The following is a 16,517-nucleotide window of genomic DNA, read 5'->3' as shown; positions in this document are numbered from 1 at the left end:
AGTTTGTGTTATGTTTCCCTCGGACTGACTCGCAGAGATAACATAACGAGTTATACAATTTAATTATTACATTTATTGTTCAATTACATACAAAGAACGCACTCACCCAATGTTCGTTATGAATAAACAAAAGTCATGTCCGCCATATATATATCAATGACATTTTACTACGACAGTCCCACAAGACAACAACAATGAAACAATGAACTCAGACGAACCACATGACACACGGAACGTCAGACGAATTACATATCTAACAGTCCATATAACAGTTTGTTTGCTTGCAGTGCTGGGCTCACATTCTCCCAAAGAAATTAGTGTATCAGATACCAAGAATCAGTTCCTGTCCTGTGGTTGGTTCCTCTTGGAGTGAGGGGAACATTCAATTAACCATTCTATTTGAAGAACCTTTTACTTTACACTCACAACAGTAGCTGTGACTCTTTTCTTCTTTAGAACATATATCTTCATTTCTACATTTTAAGTGGAGAAAAACCGTTGATGAAGGATACGGTTACTATCATGTCACCTATAGAAGATATATTTGGTTAAACTATGCAAAAAATAGTAAACCTTTTAGAAACACAAAAATGATTCAAAACATTCTTTAAAACCAAAACATAAAATTATAAACGAATTAACAATTTATAAGTGGTAAAGTAATTGTTCAACAAATGATCAACACATGGTTCCAGCTCCAGGGTCTGTTGCTCGCTTCCCTCTCTCAAATTGGGTATTATAATGTCTAATCTCATAAAATACAAAATATCAGTTGTTTATTCTGACTTCCATGTAAAATACAGGCATTGCATGTTCAAATGTTTACTCTTTCATTAATTGCTGCAGTGAAATTTTATGACAATAACATATTTCAGGTTGTATCCTACATTCGATGTAGTTTTGGTAAAGAAACAAAAAGCAATTTCATCTTTTTAATAAAAAAAAATCTCCTACACTTCTCTCCCGCTTCTATTATTTATGTCTGTTTTGTATAATTATCATTTTGTTGTATGTATAGTGTGCATTTAAGTCTTGTCTTTCTGTGCATGCTTTTCTTTTTTACTACCCATGAAGAATATGAAAAATACTAGGAATTAAATTTTTCTAGCTGAAAGACAAAAATATTTAGCCACCCCTGGATGTTGTATGTGGCAGTGTGGTGGCCAAAATAGAGTGCCGGCTTAAATATCATGGATATTTAGTTTTTATCTCCCTATTAAAGTCATGTTTGAGCTTCCTTTGCCAGTCATTCCTCCAGTGTGTACTGGTGTTCATTTGCAATCTTATATCAAAATAAAAGTCAGTAGTGCAGATGTAAATGTATCCTCCCCAAACCACAATTTATATTCTTAGATAATCACCATATTTTATGCTTCAAATTTCTGTTGTAAATTATTGGATGTATCATTTTTTCATCACTCACAATTGCATAAACAGATTTAATAACTGATCTCATAAAGTATTGACTAAAAGTGCTGTGATCTGAGATTGAACCTGTAATCATGAAGTTGTAAAGTAAACTTCTTAATAACTGAACCTTATCTGCACCCATGTGTGCATGTGTATATGTCTGTAAATGAAGTGTTTTTTATTGTTTTCATGCTGCCTTATTAAATTAATGAGTCAATTTTTTTTCTACACCTAATATGGTTATTCTGCATTAGTTGTGTATCTGTATTTTACTCCTTTATCCTCTTCATATATGCATTTTTGTGGTTGCTGTCTTGATAGAAATGTGAGTATTTGTAATGCATGATTCTCTCAGAGAATTAGACTTAATACACTGTTCTATGTTATTTGGTTCTTGTAGATATGACTTATGTACCTGATTGGCCAGCTAAGAATGGATTAACCCTTGGCCATGTCAGTGGTGTTAGTGTAGGACCTGATGGCAGTGTACATGTTTTTCATCGAGGACCTCAAATCTGGAATACAAGGTGAGATTTTTTATTATTATTTGTTTTCCCCTTTTGTGCTTAAATCCTGATAATTAACATTTTAGGAATCAGATCACTCTGTCAAATGTAATGCATATTTATTTACCCACATTTTCCTGCAGTCATTGATTTGTAGATGTTCAGGGTGGATTCCAGTCTGGGGAAGAAGTTTGTTCTAGTTATGGGAACTTCTCTTTCCCAGATAAATTCTTCATCATCATCTTACAACACCTGTTTTCCATACTGGCATGGGTTGGATGGGTTGAAAGGATCCAGTGAGTCACAGGGCTGTATCATTGTCATAAACCACCTCAAAGAAGGTTTTTATTCAAATTTTAATCCTGCTCACCATGTAATCCGTTAATCACGGCTGTCCAACAATTAAGATACGTTGTTTTATATAAAGTATCTATCAACGTCATTCAACACTATGCTGCATTTTCGTACTCACTACAAAATAAGATATTTATATTTTTTATCTATTATTTACTACTGTAGAAAGGAATTAACATTAGGATATTATAATTCATAACAATCATGTTCCATGTCGGCTTTGGCATGGTTTCTACGGCTGGATGCACTTCTTAATGCCAACCACTTTACAGTGTATACTGGGTGCTATTTTCATGCAAAAGCTTTAACTAAGTGTTGGGTAGTATTTGAAAGTGTTTTTATGCTGGGGTAAGAAGAAGTGTCTTGAAGTAGAGAAAAGATATATGGTTGCTCTGCATTTATATAAGGGTGAGAAGTATCTGGGGATAACTAATTTTTAAAACATATTTTTTTATCATTACCCCACATCTCCCCAAAAAAGAGCTAAACTGAATTTTAATTAAACTTAAATGTTCCTTGCTTATTTTCCTTTTATCAAATTTCTGTTTCATGTTAAGTATCATTTTTGTTTTTCTATTTCTTTATTTTTGTGTTATATATTTCCATTCCAGATCCTTCAATAAAAGTAACATTTTCCAGGATCAAAACAAACCAATTTTAGTTCCAACAATTGTAGTCTTCAGCAAAGAAGGAAAATTACTAAACCAATGGGGTAATAATACGTAAGTTATAATTTTCAGTATATTATTTTTGTTGCCTTCAACAAATAAAACTAAGCAAAATGATTTAATTAATCAGTAGTATTAATGAGCTCCATTCGCTATTACATCTAGTAGATGTGTAAATAGCCATTACATCCAGTACTTGTATAAATAGTTTTTACATCCTATTCTGTTATAAATGACCACATTTAGTCATCTAGCTAATGCTTTTCCTTATTACTGAGAGTGTAAATTTAAATTACCAAAAATTCCCTAGCTTACTCTATCCACTCTGTTATAGTCCCTATATCTATCCAATAGCTCTTATCACTAATAATCAAATTTAGCAAAATTCATACAGAGCCTTACACAGCTAGGTTTCAAAATAAGCTTTCTGTCTCTCTTATCTTTCACCCAGCTCATTCTGTTCCGATGAATAATAATTGGAGTAAGCTCTATTTACAGAAATACTTCTCTTGCAGGTTTTTTATGCCCCATGGAATAACAGTTGATAAAAATGGTTCTGTTTGGTTGACCGATGTTGCTTTACATCAGGTAAATATTAAGCTCATTCATCATCATCATCATCATCAGTATCATCATTTAATGTCCATTGTTCATGCTGGTATACCTTAAATAACAATACTTTGTGTTACTATTTTTGCAGTTTTGCTTAAATGCAGAAACCCTTTCTAGTTTAGTTTTAATTTTCAAAGGAACTTTTTTTTCACTTTGAGGTTTTCCGTTTCTCTGCTGGAGTGAGAAAACTTGACTTAGAATTAGGAGAACGCTTCCGTCCTGGTAATGATAAACAGCATTTCTGTCAACCCTCAAGTGTTGCTGTTATGTCTGATGGTCAGTTCTTTGTAGCAGATGGGTAAGTTTTTCTCTGTATCATTTGTCTTCACGTATTTGTCTTCTGAAATATCAGATACAGTTGTGAACAATAGCCTTTACTGAATGCATTGTTCTGAGAGAGGAATTGACTTTTCATCTTTCTTGGTGGGGAGGAAGAAAAATAAACCTCTGACACAAACATCCATAGCCACTCAGGAAATGAGTGATCTTGTAATTGAGAGAATATCTTGAAGATGCTTCTGTAAATGTGGGGAAATGACAATGACACAGTATCAAAACCTTAATTTTACAAAACACTTATATACACTATGGAATTTGTTAGCATTAAACAAGCTACTATATTATTTGTCAGTTATACAGCATAGTTGTTGGTCTTTTGACTGGTAGCTTAGTATTATAAAAAATGTGGTCATATTTGATTCTCTGTCATTGTCTACAGAGCCTGTTCATTTGATTTTACTCTTGGATTTCATGCTTATTCAGAGACGGTGGGAGGAGACTACTCTTGAACATCTAGTGCAAATCCTTTCCTAGAATATCTGGTATACAGACTTCATTTGCTGCACCATAAGGCATATAGTTTTTTTGTGCAGGGGTTCCTTGAGACATGTATTTTATTTTAAGGGTTATGCAAGAGTAAAAAGGCTGAAAAACACTGAGCTAATGGCAAATGATAATAACTTGCAGGTTTACAGAGAGAGCATGGTCACTTGATCAGTTAGAAATAGCAGCCAAATTTCCTTCAAATCACCTACATTTAAGACAACCTGCTGTCTTTAGTTTGGGCAGGATGGTAAATATAAACAATTGTGAGATTTAGGGCATTTTCTTGAGATTTGACTGCACTGGGAAGATCTAATATGTATGATTTACAGATGGAGAATGTTGAAGTCAAGCAAAAATGAAGCTTATGAGAAGAAATATAACATGAATCATGATGATAATGATGAAGATAGATGTAAAGTAAAAATAAAGAAGATAATAAAGAGTACATAAAGTGAAGAAGATCAATCGGGATAAAGAAAAGATGACAATTAAAAACAAAATATCAAAAATACTTTTTTTTTTTCATTATATAGTGATAGGAAGAAGGGTGGAAGTATCTTCTAAACTGGCCAGAATTCTTGGAAAGAATAAACTCTGCTAAAGGCACCTTAGAGTTTGATACTCATTATAGAATTATGGTGAAGCATATTTCCTAATTAGTGAAGTTGTTTGTCATAGTTACCAACCGCGGGGCTCTTGATCATGAGGTTATGGGTTCAATTGCCAGTCCCGGAAGTGTATTGTCTCTAGGCATGGCATTTCACTTCACATTGCTCGACTTCGTTTGGCTGGTAAAAATTTGTATTAAAGACAAACAGAAGACCTAGTTATCCTATCTTTTACCCTATCCCCACCTCTATTAAAATTTTTCATCACAATCACTATGTGAAAAGATTAATTTTTCTGTTAACTGTAAATCCTATTAAAATCGTTTTTCTGTTTTTACAGATATTGCAATTCAAGAATAATGAAATTCTCAAAAGAAGGTATGTTCCTTGATGAGTGGGGCCACAGTGATTCAACTCTACAATGTGAGTATTAAATATCATGTCCAGCCCCTGTTTACAAATGACTGCTGTAATTTGTCTTGAAATTCAACTCCTTTTATGCCTACTTTTCTTAACTGCAATTATTTCTGAGTTTGAGCAAATTTGTATCATAGAAATGGAAAACTTAAGAGAGGTATGAGTGTATCAATAGATAATGTGGCTACAGCGAGAGGGATCATCATCATTTAACATCTGTTGTCCATGTTGGCATGGGTTGGACAGTTTGACCAGGGCTTGTAAGGTGAGGGGCTGCACAGACTCCAGTTGGATTTGGCATGGTTTTCTACAGCTGGATGTCCTTGCTTCCTAACACCAACCACTCCAAGAGTGTAATGAGTGCTTTTACGTGCCAGTTGTGCGACACCAGTATCTGCCACAACTCCAATTTCACTTGGCTTGATGGGTCTTCTACTCAAGCACAGCATATTGCTGAGAGTCTCAGTCATTTGTCATTGCCTCTGTGAGGCCCAACACTTCTTCCCCTAGCAGAAAGTCAGGGTATCATCTATGATCTGGCAATAATGGGGAGACTGTACTTTGCTGATGAGGCATACCAAATCTGAAACATGTCCAGGGTTGTCAATATACTGCTGAAAATCAGACTTTCTCTTGGCTCAATGTTATCTATTTTAATTTACATTCTAGAGTTGTCTCCTCTGTATTTCATGATCAGTGTTATACATTAAGATAATGCTGTGAGATTTCAATTAAGTGAAATTTGGTTCACAACATTAAGTATATCAGTGTACAATTTACTTTTCTGCTTTCTGTTTATAGTATATGAAATAGGTCACTATTAGAGAGTATGATTTGCTTTTATGGAATAGAAATAGCATATCTTTTCATCTGAATATTGTTTATATTTGTTCAGCTGATGGATTCCCTGCACCATTTGTATTCTTCATTGTACATTCTGTTACTGTTGCTGAAGATAAAGGATTGGTTTGTGCTAGTGACAGAGGAAATGGACGTATACAATGCTTTGATTTAACTGGAAAATTTAATAAGCAAATTCATCTGAAAGAATTTGGCTATGTAATATATTCCGTCGACTATTGCTATCAGCACGGTAGGAAAAATTTTCTTTTTACCTTTTATACAAAACTCACAACATAAAAGAGGACATAGAATTTACTTAATTGAAGCTTGTTTTTGTAATAAAGGAAGTTAGCTGATGTTCAGTTTTAATTTTGCTTAACTGTTTTGTGAATATTTCTATTGAGACACAGTTTAATCTGGGTGTTTTAATTAATTTTGTAAATAATATGTAAAGAATTTTGATGGATTTCTTAAAATAATTAAATTTTTCTTATGAAATTGGTGTTTGAAATTTAATTTCATCAAAAGTTCTTGCATAAAATTATGATAGGAAGTTTTAATTTAAATGTGAACACTTTTAAAAAGTGTGAAGCAATTTCAGGCAGGCAAGTGTCAAAATAATTAACATTGCAATATTAAAATGACTTAAAGGAAAGACAAGAGTATTCCGGTGAATATTATATATTTCTATGTGCTACTTCATGGTTCTGAGTTCAAATCTATCAGAAGTCAACATTTTATTTATCTTATCTTTTTTACCTGTTTCAGTTCTTAAACTGCAGCCATGCTGAGACACTGCTTTGACAGATTTTACTTAAACAGATTGACCCCACTATTCTTTTTTGTTCTTAAAGACTGATACTTATTCTATTGGTCATTTTTGCTGAACTGCTAAGTTATGAAGACCTAAACACACCAACACTGGTTGTCAAGTGGTGATGGGGATCAAACACTCCCACTCACACACACAATTTCTCTGCAAATTCGCAGACTTCCCATCCACACACACACATGAAAGCACTCTCCCTTTATGCTAGTTGATTGTCATTTCATACATCAATTTTATTTGACATTACTCCTCCCTCACAAGTTGCTAGACTGTTGTAGTTGCATAATATAATTTCACAGTTTTCTTTCTCCGAGTCAGGTTGTCAGATAAAAGTGTCACCATTTCTGGCAACAGGAGGTGGGATATGGACTCAGAAAGCACAGAGCTGCAATAAATATTATCACCTGATCTTCAAAGAACTTCACTAATCTACCAGTCTGATACTTTGTTATCAATACTGAAAGGATAAAATGCATATATGTCACAGATTCCTGCTAATTTTAGCACAAGGTCAGCAATTTTGAGGAGAGGTGACAAATCAATTACATGACCTCCAGTACTTGGCAGGTACTTTATTTTGTTGATGCCAAAAAGTTAAACGGCAAAGTTGACCTTGGCAAGATTTGAACTCAGAATGTAGAGTTGGAACAAATGCCACGAAGCATTTTGTCCAACACTTGTCGGATATAATTTAGATAATTATCTTTTTACATTACTAAGGGTGTAATATTAATTAATTAGAAATGTCTTGGTTAACTATATTTTGGTAATGCTCACTTTACTATAATAGTATACAGTGTAGGATGTATTTATAACTACTTAGTTTTTCAATAAAACTTTCAAAGTCCTTTTAAACTGTTTAGATATGTTATGATTTGTATCTTATTTGTGAGATTATATTTATTTCAGGTGGAATTTTATTCGCTGTGAATGGTCCACAAAACCACACTAAGAGACCTTGCAAAGTGTTTGCTATCGACATAAAAACAGGCATATTGCTATCCTCATGGAACTGTCCAAAGGTTTGTATTGGTTTTGATAATGTTAGTTAAAAAGAATCTCTCCTTCTTGTTTTCTCTACCCCACCCCCACCTGTGCCATCATGATTATCATCATCATCATCAGTAACACTATCAGTCATCACCTCCATCACCATTCATTCATTTGTTTCATGTTTGTTTTCCATACTAGTAATGGTTAGACAGGAGAAATAGTTGAGGAAGGATTTTTTTATAGCAGGTTGTTCATTTTGTCACCAAACCTTACTTGTTTTTCAAGCAAAGCAATTGTTTCCAGAGGAATTTGAAAGCAAGTAGATAATTTGTTGGCTGGAAATGTCAACAAGCACCACTAGTCACGGCACAGTTACAAATGGTGAAGTCACTGTGTGCATCACATGTGATAGACTTGTTCAAAGTACTGTGGAATTGAACCCAAAGCTATCTGGTTGACAAGTAAACTCAACTCATTTCTACCTCATTATTATCAGTATCAATCTTATCATTAGTGCCATTATCTACATCATTATTATCATCATCCTCATCTTTATCACCACCACCATCATTATCAACATTGAGTTATGGTTTCTGACAGATCTGACTAATGCATGCTTGCATGAGAAAATAGAATTTAAACACAGCTGAGAGAGGTGATGATGACAACAATTATTACTGTTGCAGCTACTGATGATGAATGGATGCTTGTGTGCACACTGGACTGTATGCAACTGTTTTGCACATGAAGCCCTTACAAGTATGGCATATCAGGTCTCCAATGACAATCATGAGTCTCTGGAACTGTCGTGCATGCTGTGATAAAGCTCTAAAATTTCTCTACTCAAACTGAAAAGATACCTACACCAGCAGAACAAGCAATAATGTAGCATTTCTTTAATTAGAGACAGTTAATTAGTTTGGTTCACATAAATGACAATGAGATCAAAATGTTTTTTATGTTTCATTTATCCTCTTGTTATTTGCAGGGTCTAGGCTTTCCTCACGATATCAGTGTTGATAATAAGAACCATGCAGTGTATGTTGGCGACTTATTGGCTAAAACAGTCTGGAAGCTACAGATGACAACTCCCAATATTTCTGGTATGAACATCATCATTATTGTTTAATGTCTGCTTTCCATGCTGGCATGGGTTGGATGGGTTGACTGAGGACTGGAGAGCCAGGAGGCTGCATCAGGCTCCAGTCTGATCTGGCATTTCTATTTCTTAATTTTTATTTCTTAATTTTTATTTCCAAAAGTGTTCTGTATGGAAATATAGTTGGGTCAGTCAAAGGTTCAAATGAAGCCAAAGGACTGAAACAAAGAGCAAAAGCTAAGATTGCAGTAAAACAGTGGAACACTTGTATGTAAGTGAAAACAAAATGAAAAATTGTCCACGATAAAAAGTAAACGTTGTTCAATAATAGATGTTCCATGGTTGAGACTACACATCGATTTCAATGGTCCTTTAAATGGTTCTTACTTCTTAGTGGTAGTTGATAGTTTCTCAAAACGGCCATAAATTCTTTACATGAATTGTTTGCAAGATTTGGCATCTCAGACAAGATAGTGTCTGACAATGGAATGCAATTTGCATCTGTGAAACTTAAAAAATTTTGTGAAACGTTTGTGGTAAAACATATAACTACAGCGCCATACCATCACAGATCTGATGGACAGCCAGAACACTTTGTCAATGCCTTCAAAAGAGCCCTTAGAAAATTGAATAAGGAAGTTATGGATGAGGTAGATGTACAACAATTTCTAAGAGTGTACCATGTGACACCAAATCCAAATACACCAGCAGGTAGCTCACCAGTGGAGTTGATGTTTGCAAGGAAAGTAAAATCAGTCTTTGATAAATTGCTGCCTGGCAAGAAAATAAAAAATGTCAGAGAAGACATAACAAGATTCTTTAAAACCGATGGAAAGGTGTACACAAGAATGGAAAGAAGAGTTGGGACGATGGCATAATTACCAAATGTATAGATAAAATGATGTATTGGTTAAAAAGTAGAAAAGTCATACAAAAGAGAGACCGACTAAAAAAAGAGATTCATGGAAAGTGAACTAAAGAAGTTGGAGGAATTGTTGGAATGGTTGTACAATATGTTCCAAGTACCAATGCCACTACAGGTGATTGAACCCAGGCATAAAAGGGAGAGGAAAATAAAACGTACAGAGTTCCTGAAAATAGATGCCAAGTGCAAAAATATTAAATTGTACGAAAAATTCTCACAAAAGGGAGATGAGGTGAATAAAAAAAAAATTGTTGCTAAATAAAATGACATTTCCTAAGAAAAACTTAAAAGGGGAGATGTTATAGGGAATTAGTAATAATGGTAAACTCCCTCCCACATGACAAATGGAATAACTTAGTCACTATAAGTAAAGTGACATACATGAAGTATCCAAGTACAAAGTAGACTGTTGGCGATTAATGTGTTTCCAGTATTATGATGCGAGTACAATTCGTGAAGCTGAACCAATATTTACATGTGAGAGACATTAGCAGTACCCCAGTACGTGGAGAACTTTGAGACAAAAATTATGCAATAGAATTGATTAAGAACCCTTTCTTCAATTATGTTCCAAATATCACATTAATATATTGATAAATAAAAAAGCTACAGGTGTTTAATGAGACTAGTCTAAATTCATGATTATTTTAGAATTTAATTGAAACTCATGAGGGGTGTATTTTGGCCAGAAATATAGTAACGAAAGGGTTAAAGGATTATAACACTTACCTTCTGTGTCTGGTTGGAACAAATCAATAAATTTATGTTTGTATTTTGTGTATATGCTATGCATATACATGCATGGATAAACGTTTCTATAAATGTTTATTTTATTTTTGAAATATTTATTTGTAGGATATTTGTCTAAAAAGAATGAAATCCCTCAGCCTATGGTGACCGAAAATGTTCCACTGCTTGACAATGGGCTGGAAAGTACCTCTGATTCAAATTTCAAGGCTTCAGTCATTGTCGGTAGCCTCTTGGTCGCCCCTATGTTTTTCATAGTACTCATAACTGTTTTCGTGCGTTACTATCATGCAGGTGAGGCTTTACACTTTTGTTAGACTCTCATGAAATTATTTCTTCTATAAAGAATAATCTTGTTTTTGTTTTGTCCCACATCAATCCCTGCTAGAGCAGACCTATGATCAAAAGCATCCAAACCGGTTGCTATTTCTTGCAGGTCAAGTAACCATCTAAAGACTCGTATTTCATGTCTATGAAATGGTTCGTTTCTAAACTAGTCTATTATTCTACTCCATTAATTAATCATTTCTGTATATTTACTTTGCTGTTTGTTTACTACTCACTAAGCAAGTTACAATAGGATTTTATTGTCTAAGAAAATCAGGAAAAAGTACAAGCACATTTTCAGTTGTCTCCTACATTTGGCACTGACTAATATTTTTACTCCACACATTCTAATTTTTTTCTAGTTTGAATATTTAATGCTCTGTACATTAAATATGTAAAAGGTTGATAGTTGCAATTGAGACTTTAGCCTCTCTCTATCACCTTTCAACAAAATTATATATTAAGGAAACAGTGGAACAATTAACAACACAATAAAAATAAGTTTAATTTTTGGTGATGCTTGGTTTTACAAACCCTGTGTTATTCAGCCTGGCAGCCACTGGTTAACTTGTAATCGGCTTTGGAAGGTTAAAGGCTTCGTTGAGGCATCTCAGAGGAGCAAGTTGCTGTCACATCGAAGGCATTGTGCTAAAGAGGGTTAGAAAACAAAAGAAGTGCTTTAAGTAGTGGTTTTACTACGCATGCGCACTCGAGGGGCTTCTGGGCAGGCAAGTCCCTTGCGCATGCGTAGATTGTACTTCCTTAACGGCAGCCATAATTTCGCGCTACTACAAATATATTAGCTGTGCATTCAGAGTTCCAATCATATCTCCTCTCGTTGGAAGCTTTAAAAAAACTTTCCAAATGCTGATTCTTCTGACTGGAGTTGTGATTAATGGATAGTATTAGTAATGGGGAAAAAAAAATCTTAATCATACCACAGTTAGGCCAAACTTACTGTGTCCTCTTCACTGAGAATCTGGCTGGGCTGACAGTTAATACTGATTGACCACATGCTACAAGGTCATGGCAGATGAGGAGGTGTCTGAGGGAGATGGGGACTGGCTGGGACTCTGCTGGATGGGTCACCCAGGAGGACCTGGGAATAGACTGACAGACAGTGAACGTAGTAACACACTGCAAAGGCATGTGCCCTCATACCTGACCTGATTTGAACCAGTTTCCTTGGTTTGATCAGATCTGCTGCCGTTACCATTGTATATAAAGGATACGTACTATCTCTTCGTTTAGGTGCAACTGTTTGGCTGTGTGGTTAAGAAGAAGTTCACTGTGTAACTATATGATTCTGGTTTCAATTCCATTGCTCAACACTTTGAGCAAGTGCCTCTTACTATAGCTTTGGGTTATGTTTCATGAGTGGAATTTGATCAATGACAACTGTGTGATGCACATCAGCAGAATATGTAAATCAGTACTTTCAAGCAAAAATACGATTTGTTTTGTCCTACTTGCACAGTCACTTCATTGTCAATCTCTGCTTTGTATATATATATATATTGTGAATTAGTGATTGGTCCTTTGAAAACCTATAACCAACCATTCTATTGTCTATAAAAAGCAATGTAAAATAAATAATATATACGTAGTGGGGGGTGGGGTGATTTTTCCAGCTGTAAGATTGCAATATTTGTAATATCCATTCTGTAACACTCAAAAGCCATGGGTGTTTCTTTAACCCTGGCCTGATTGTGTTATGCTTATCTGAGATATAAATTACTGGTCAATGACAATGTTTCTTTTTTTCTCTTTTGTTTATACTTTGTAGGCAAGTTAAAATGTTGCGACTACAGGAGAAGCATGGCTGGTCATCAACACAGGTCATTTTTTGGTAACCTTCTGATTGACCGACACAAAGGCTTCAACCCTTTAAATACTGAGGACAGTGATCATGAGATAGACCCATTGAATAATTCAGATGACGAAGATGACTACAGAATTACAAGGAAGACTTGATTGACACTATGGACATTAAGCAAATATTTAAAAAAGAAAAAAATCAATAAAAATATATGTACTGTGAACTTTGGACATTTGAAAAACATATTTTTAAAAGTCGAGCAAATTTTACTATTTATTCTCATTCCACTTTAAAGAATCATTATTATTAGTATCAACATTTATTATTATTATTATTATTATTATTATTATTATCGGAGTCAATAAAATAAGTCCCAGTTGAACACTGGGACCCATGTAATCAACTCATCCCTCCCCCCAAAAGTGCTGCCCTTATGGCAAAATTTGAAACTATTATTATTATTCAGCCAAAGACAGGGATCAATATAATTGACTGCTCCATTCCCTCAAACATGTAACCTTGTGTCCATGTAAGAAATTACTACTACTACTACTACTACTGTGTGCCATAATGTAACAAATAAGTTCTTGACAAATCTAGTTTTGATTCCAACTTGGAGCCATTTTACTAACCTAATAGTATCCTTTGATAAATACATGAAATTCCCAAATCCCTGTTTCCTCTTCCTCTGTAAATCTATGTCATCAGAGCTATGTAAGAAACGATCATTGTTGTTATTGATTTTCTGGTTCTTTATGCTCTAAGTTCAAATCCCACCAAGGTCATCTTTGTTTCTTTCTCCTCAGCTTGATAAAATAATAAATACCACTCAAGTACTGGGGCTGGTTAATTAACTACATTTTCTGACCCCTAATTACGGGCTATGTGCCTGTGTTCTGCTTCTTATTTTTTTAGTTCATATCCTACCAAGATCATTTTTATTTTTTAACCTTCTGGGAATCAATAAAATAAAGTACCAGTCATGTACTGAGGCTCATATAATTGAGTTTAGAAACCAATATTATCATTATTGATAAGGTGGTGAGCTGGCAGAATTGTTAGCGTGCTGGGCAGGATTTAGTGTGTCTTCGCGTTCAGAGTTCAGTTCCACTGTGGTTGACTTGGCCTTTCAGGGTGAGTACCAGTTAAACACTGGGTCAATGAAATCAGCCCCCTTGCTGGCCTTGTGCCAAAGTGTGAAAGTAATATTATTGTTATTGTTATTGATAGAGCTGTGCATCAGTAATATTGGTGGAGCCAATTCTGCCAATGAGACAAATTGAAGAGTCAATTTGTGGCCTTGTTCCTGTATTAGAAATCATAATGCCTGTGGATTGGTAGAATCATTAAAGTATTGGAGAGCTTTGTTCTGAGTTCAAATTGTGACCTGGCCCCCATTACACTTCATCCTCCTGGGGTTGGTAAAATAAAATATTAGTTAAGAATTTGGTTTGGTTTAATTTGACTAACTTCTCCCATCCAAATTGTAACCTTGTACTTAAGTTAATTATTAGTATTATTATTAATATCATCATCATTATTATTAAGGCTGTGAGCTGGCAGAATTGACTTTCATCCTTTCAGGGTTGATAAAACAAATACTATTTGAACACTGGAGTCAATGTAATCCCCTCCTCCTGAAATTGCTGGCTTGTGCCAAAATTTGTTTCTATTATTATTATTATTGATAGGGCTGTGCATTGGCAATATTGGTAGAGCCAGTTCTATCAGGAGAGACAAAACATCCATTTAGTCATGGCTCTGTTCTGATTTTGAATACTTACTGCCAGAGTTAACTTCACCTTCCAGGCATAATAACAAAAAAAGAAAATGACCAATCAGGAACTTGAGTCAGTCTCAATCAGTATACCATTCCCACAGAATTGAAGCCCTATGCCCATTATAGACATTATTACCATTGCTGTAATTATTTAGATATAACTTAGGAAAGGCATCCAGCTGTAGAAACCTTGCCAGATCAGATTGATGCCTGGTGCAGCCTTCTGGCTCGCCAGCCCTCAGTCAAACTGTCCAACCCATGCCAGCATGGAAAGCGGACGTTAAACGATGATGATGATGAAGTCTTAATTTATATATCAAACTGCAATATATATATATATATATATATATATATGTGTGTATATATATGTTATTTTTTTAAATATCTTTAAATTCAATATTTTCCATTAACATTTTAAATAGTGTGAAAATTCCAATATGTAAAAACATTAAAAAAAATTATGAGCCAAATATAATCTCATGTACCTAAAGAACTTTACCTAACAATATTCATATGGGTAACATAGATATTTTATGCATACAAATCCTCATAAAAACAAATTATGATTTTATTGACCATTAATCTATTCTTGTGTAGTTTTGCTTGAACTTTTATTATCACAATGCCTTGATCAATAACATTTCCAGTTGTCTTTGAGTACCATCTTCTGTTAGAAATTGGCAGAATATTCCAGAAGAATAAAAGAGGAAACTAGAGAAAATCTGGAGCAAAAGAAACAAATATACTAAAGCTGACTCTACTAACGTTTAACAAGAAATTGTCACCTGAAGACTACTGGAGTGTTAACTCATTGATATGTAGTGTTGAGAGAAAAAATACATATTTAACAATAAAAGATTAGGGCAGTGCTATTTTATAATAGCTTTGCCTTAAATAATTCAACATATCACAAATCTATCTGAAGTCTCAAATTCTTAATTTGGAATACAATTAAAATGCTATGTTTTTGTATTTTGTTTTTTTTGGGGGGGGGGCAAATAAACATATGCACTACGTATTTTGTTCTTCGCTCATTTATTACTGTTCTTATTTTATTATTTTAACTTCTGTCCACTGTTTAGAAATCTTTTATCACACATCTGTGACCTCTCCAGTGACACATTTTGCTTTCGTGTGTGTTCCTGCTCCACGTACTCCATTCATGGACATAAGTTAAAATAATAAAATAAGAACTAATAAATGAGCAAAGAAAGACTATATAGGCACAGGAGTGGTAAGTAGCTTGCTTACCGACCACATAGCTCCGGGTTCAGTCCCACTGCATGGCACCGTGGGCAAGTGCCTTCTACTATAGCCTCAGGCTGACCAAAGTCTTGTGAGTGGATTTGGTAGATGGAAACTGAAAGAAGCCCATTGTATATATATGTGTGTGTTTGTCCCCCCACCATCGCTTGACAACTGATGTTGGTGTGTTTACATCCCCATAACATAGCGGTTTGACAAAAGAACTGATAGAATAAGTACTAGGCTTACAAAGAATAAGTCCTGGGGTCGAATGGTTCATCTAAAGGCGGTGCTCCAGCATGGATGCAGTCAAATGACAAACAAACAAATAAAAGAAGAAAAAAAAAGTGCACGTGTTTATTTGGCAAAAAAATTAAAAAATACAACAATGTTTCAGCACACAATTTCACATTCAGGAATCTTGCAAAACAAATTAATAAAAATAAAATGCTATATATATGTGTATATCTGTATATATATATATATATATATATATATATATATATATAT

At 34.4% G+C, this 16,517-nt stretch overlaps 1 protein-coding gene across 3 annotated transcripts in view; it reads left to right on the top strand.

Annotated features, from left to right (window-relative positions):
- Nucleotides 1-15,676, top strand: part of LOC106870427 (peptidyl-glycine alpha-amidating monooxygenase B) — a 62,863-nt gene extending 47,187 nt beyond the window's left edge. For all 3 annotated transcript variants that reach the window (XM_052972071.1, XM_014916494.2, XM_014916495.2), the window contains exons 14-23: nucleotides 1,811-1,937; nucleotides 2,882-2,992; nucleotides 3,454-3,526; nucleotides 3,709-3,848; nucleotides 5,324-5,406; nucleotides 6,296-6,493; nucleotides 7,982-8,094; nucleotides 9,054-9,168; nucleotides 10,945-11,130; nucleotides 12,950-15,676. In XM_052972071.1, the coding sequence (XP_052828031.1) occupies nucleotides 1,811-1,937; nucleotides 2,882-2,992; nucleotides 3,454-3,526; nucleotides 3,709-3,848; nucleotides 5,324-5,406; nucleotides 6,296-6,493; nucleotides 7,982-8,094; nucleotides 9,054-9,168; nucleotides 10,945-11,130; nucleotides 12,950-13,137 (1,334 nt within the window). In that variant the 3' untranslated portion in view covers nucleotides 13,138-15,676. The remainder of the gene's footprint in view (nucleotides 1-1,810; nucleotides 1,938-2,881; nucleotides 2,993-3,453; nucleotides 3,527-3,708; nucleotides 3,849-5,323; nucleotides 5,407-6,295; nucleotides 6,494-7,981; nucleotides 8,095-9,053; nucleotides 9,169-10,944; nucleotides 11,131-12,949) is intronic.
- The last annotated feature ends 841 nt before the right edge of the window (nucleotides 15,677-16,517 follow it).

Source organism: Octopus bimaculoides, chromosome 12 (assembly GCF_001194135.2).
Source record: "Octopus bimaculoides isolate UCB-OBI-ISO-001 chromosome 12, ASM119413v2, whole genome shotgun sequence".
Taxonomy (NCBI): domain Eukaryota; kingdom Metazoa; phylum Mollusca; class Cephalopoda; order Octopoda; family Octopodidae; genus Octopus; species Octopus bimaculoides.
The sequence above is the reverse complement of the archived record's forward strand: the minus strand, read 5'-3'. Positions and strand labels throughout refer to the sequence as shown.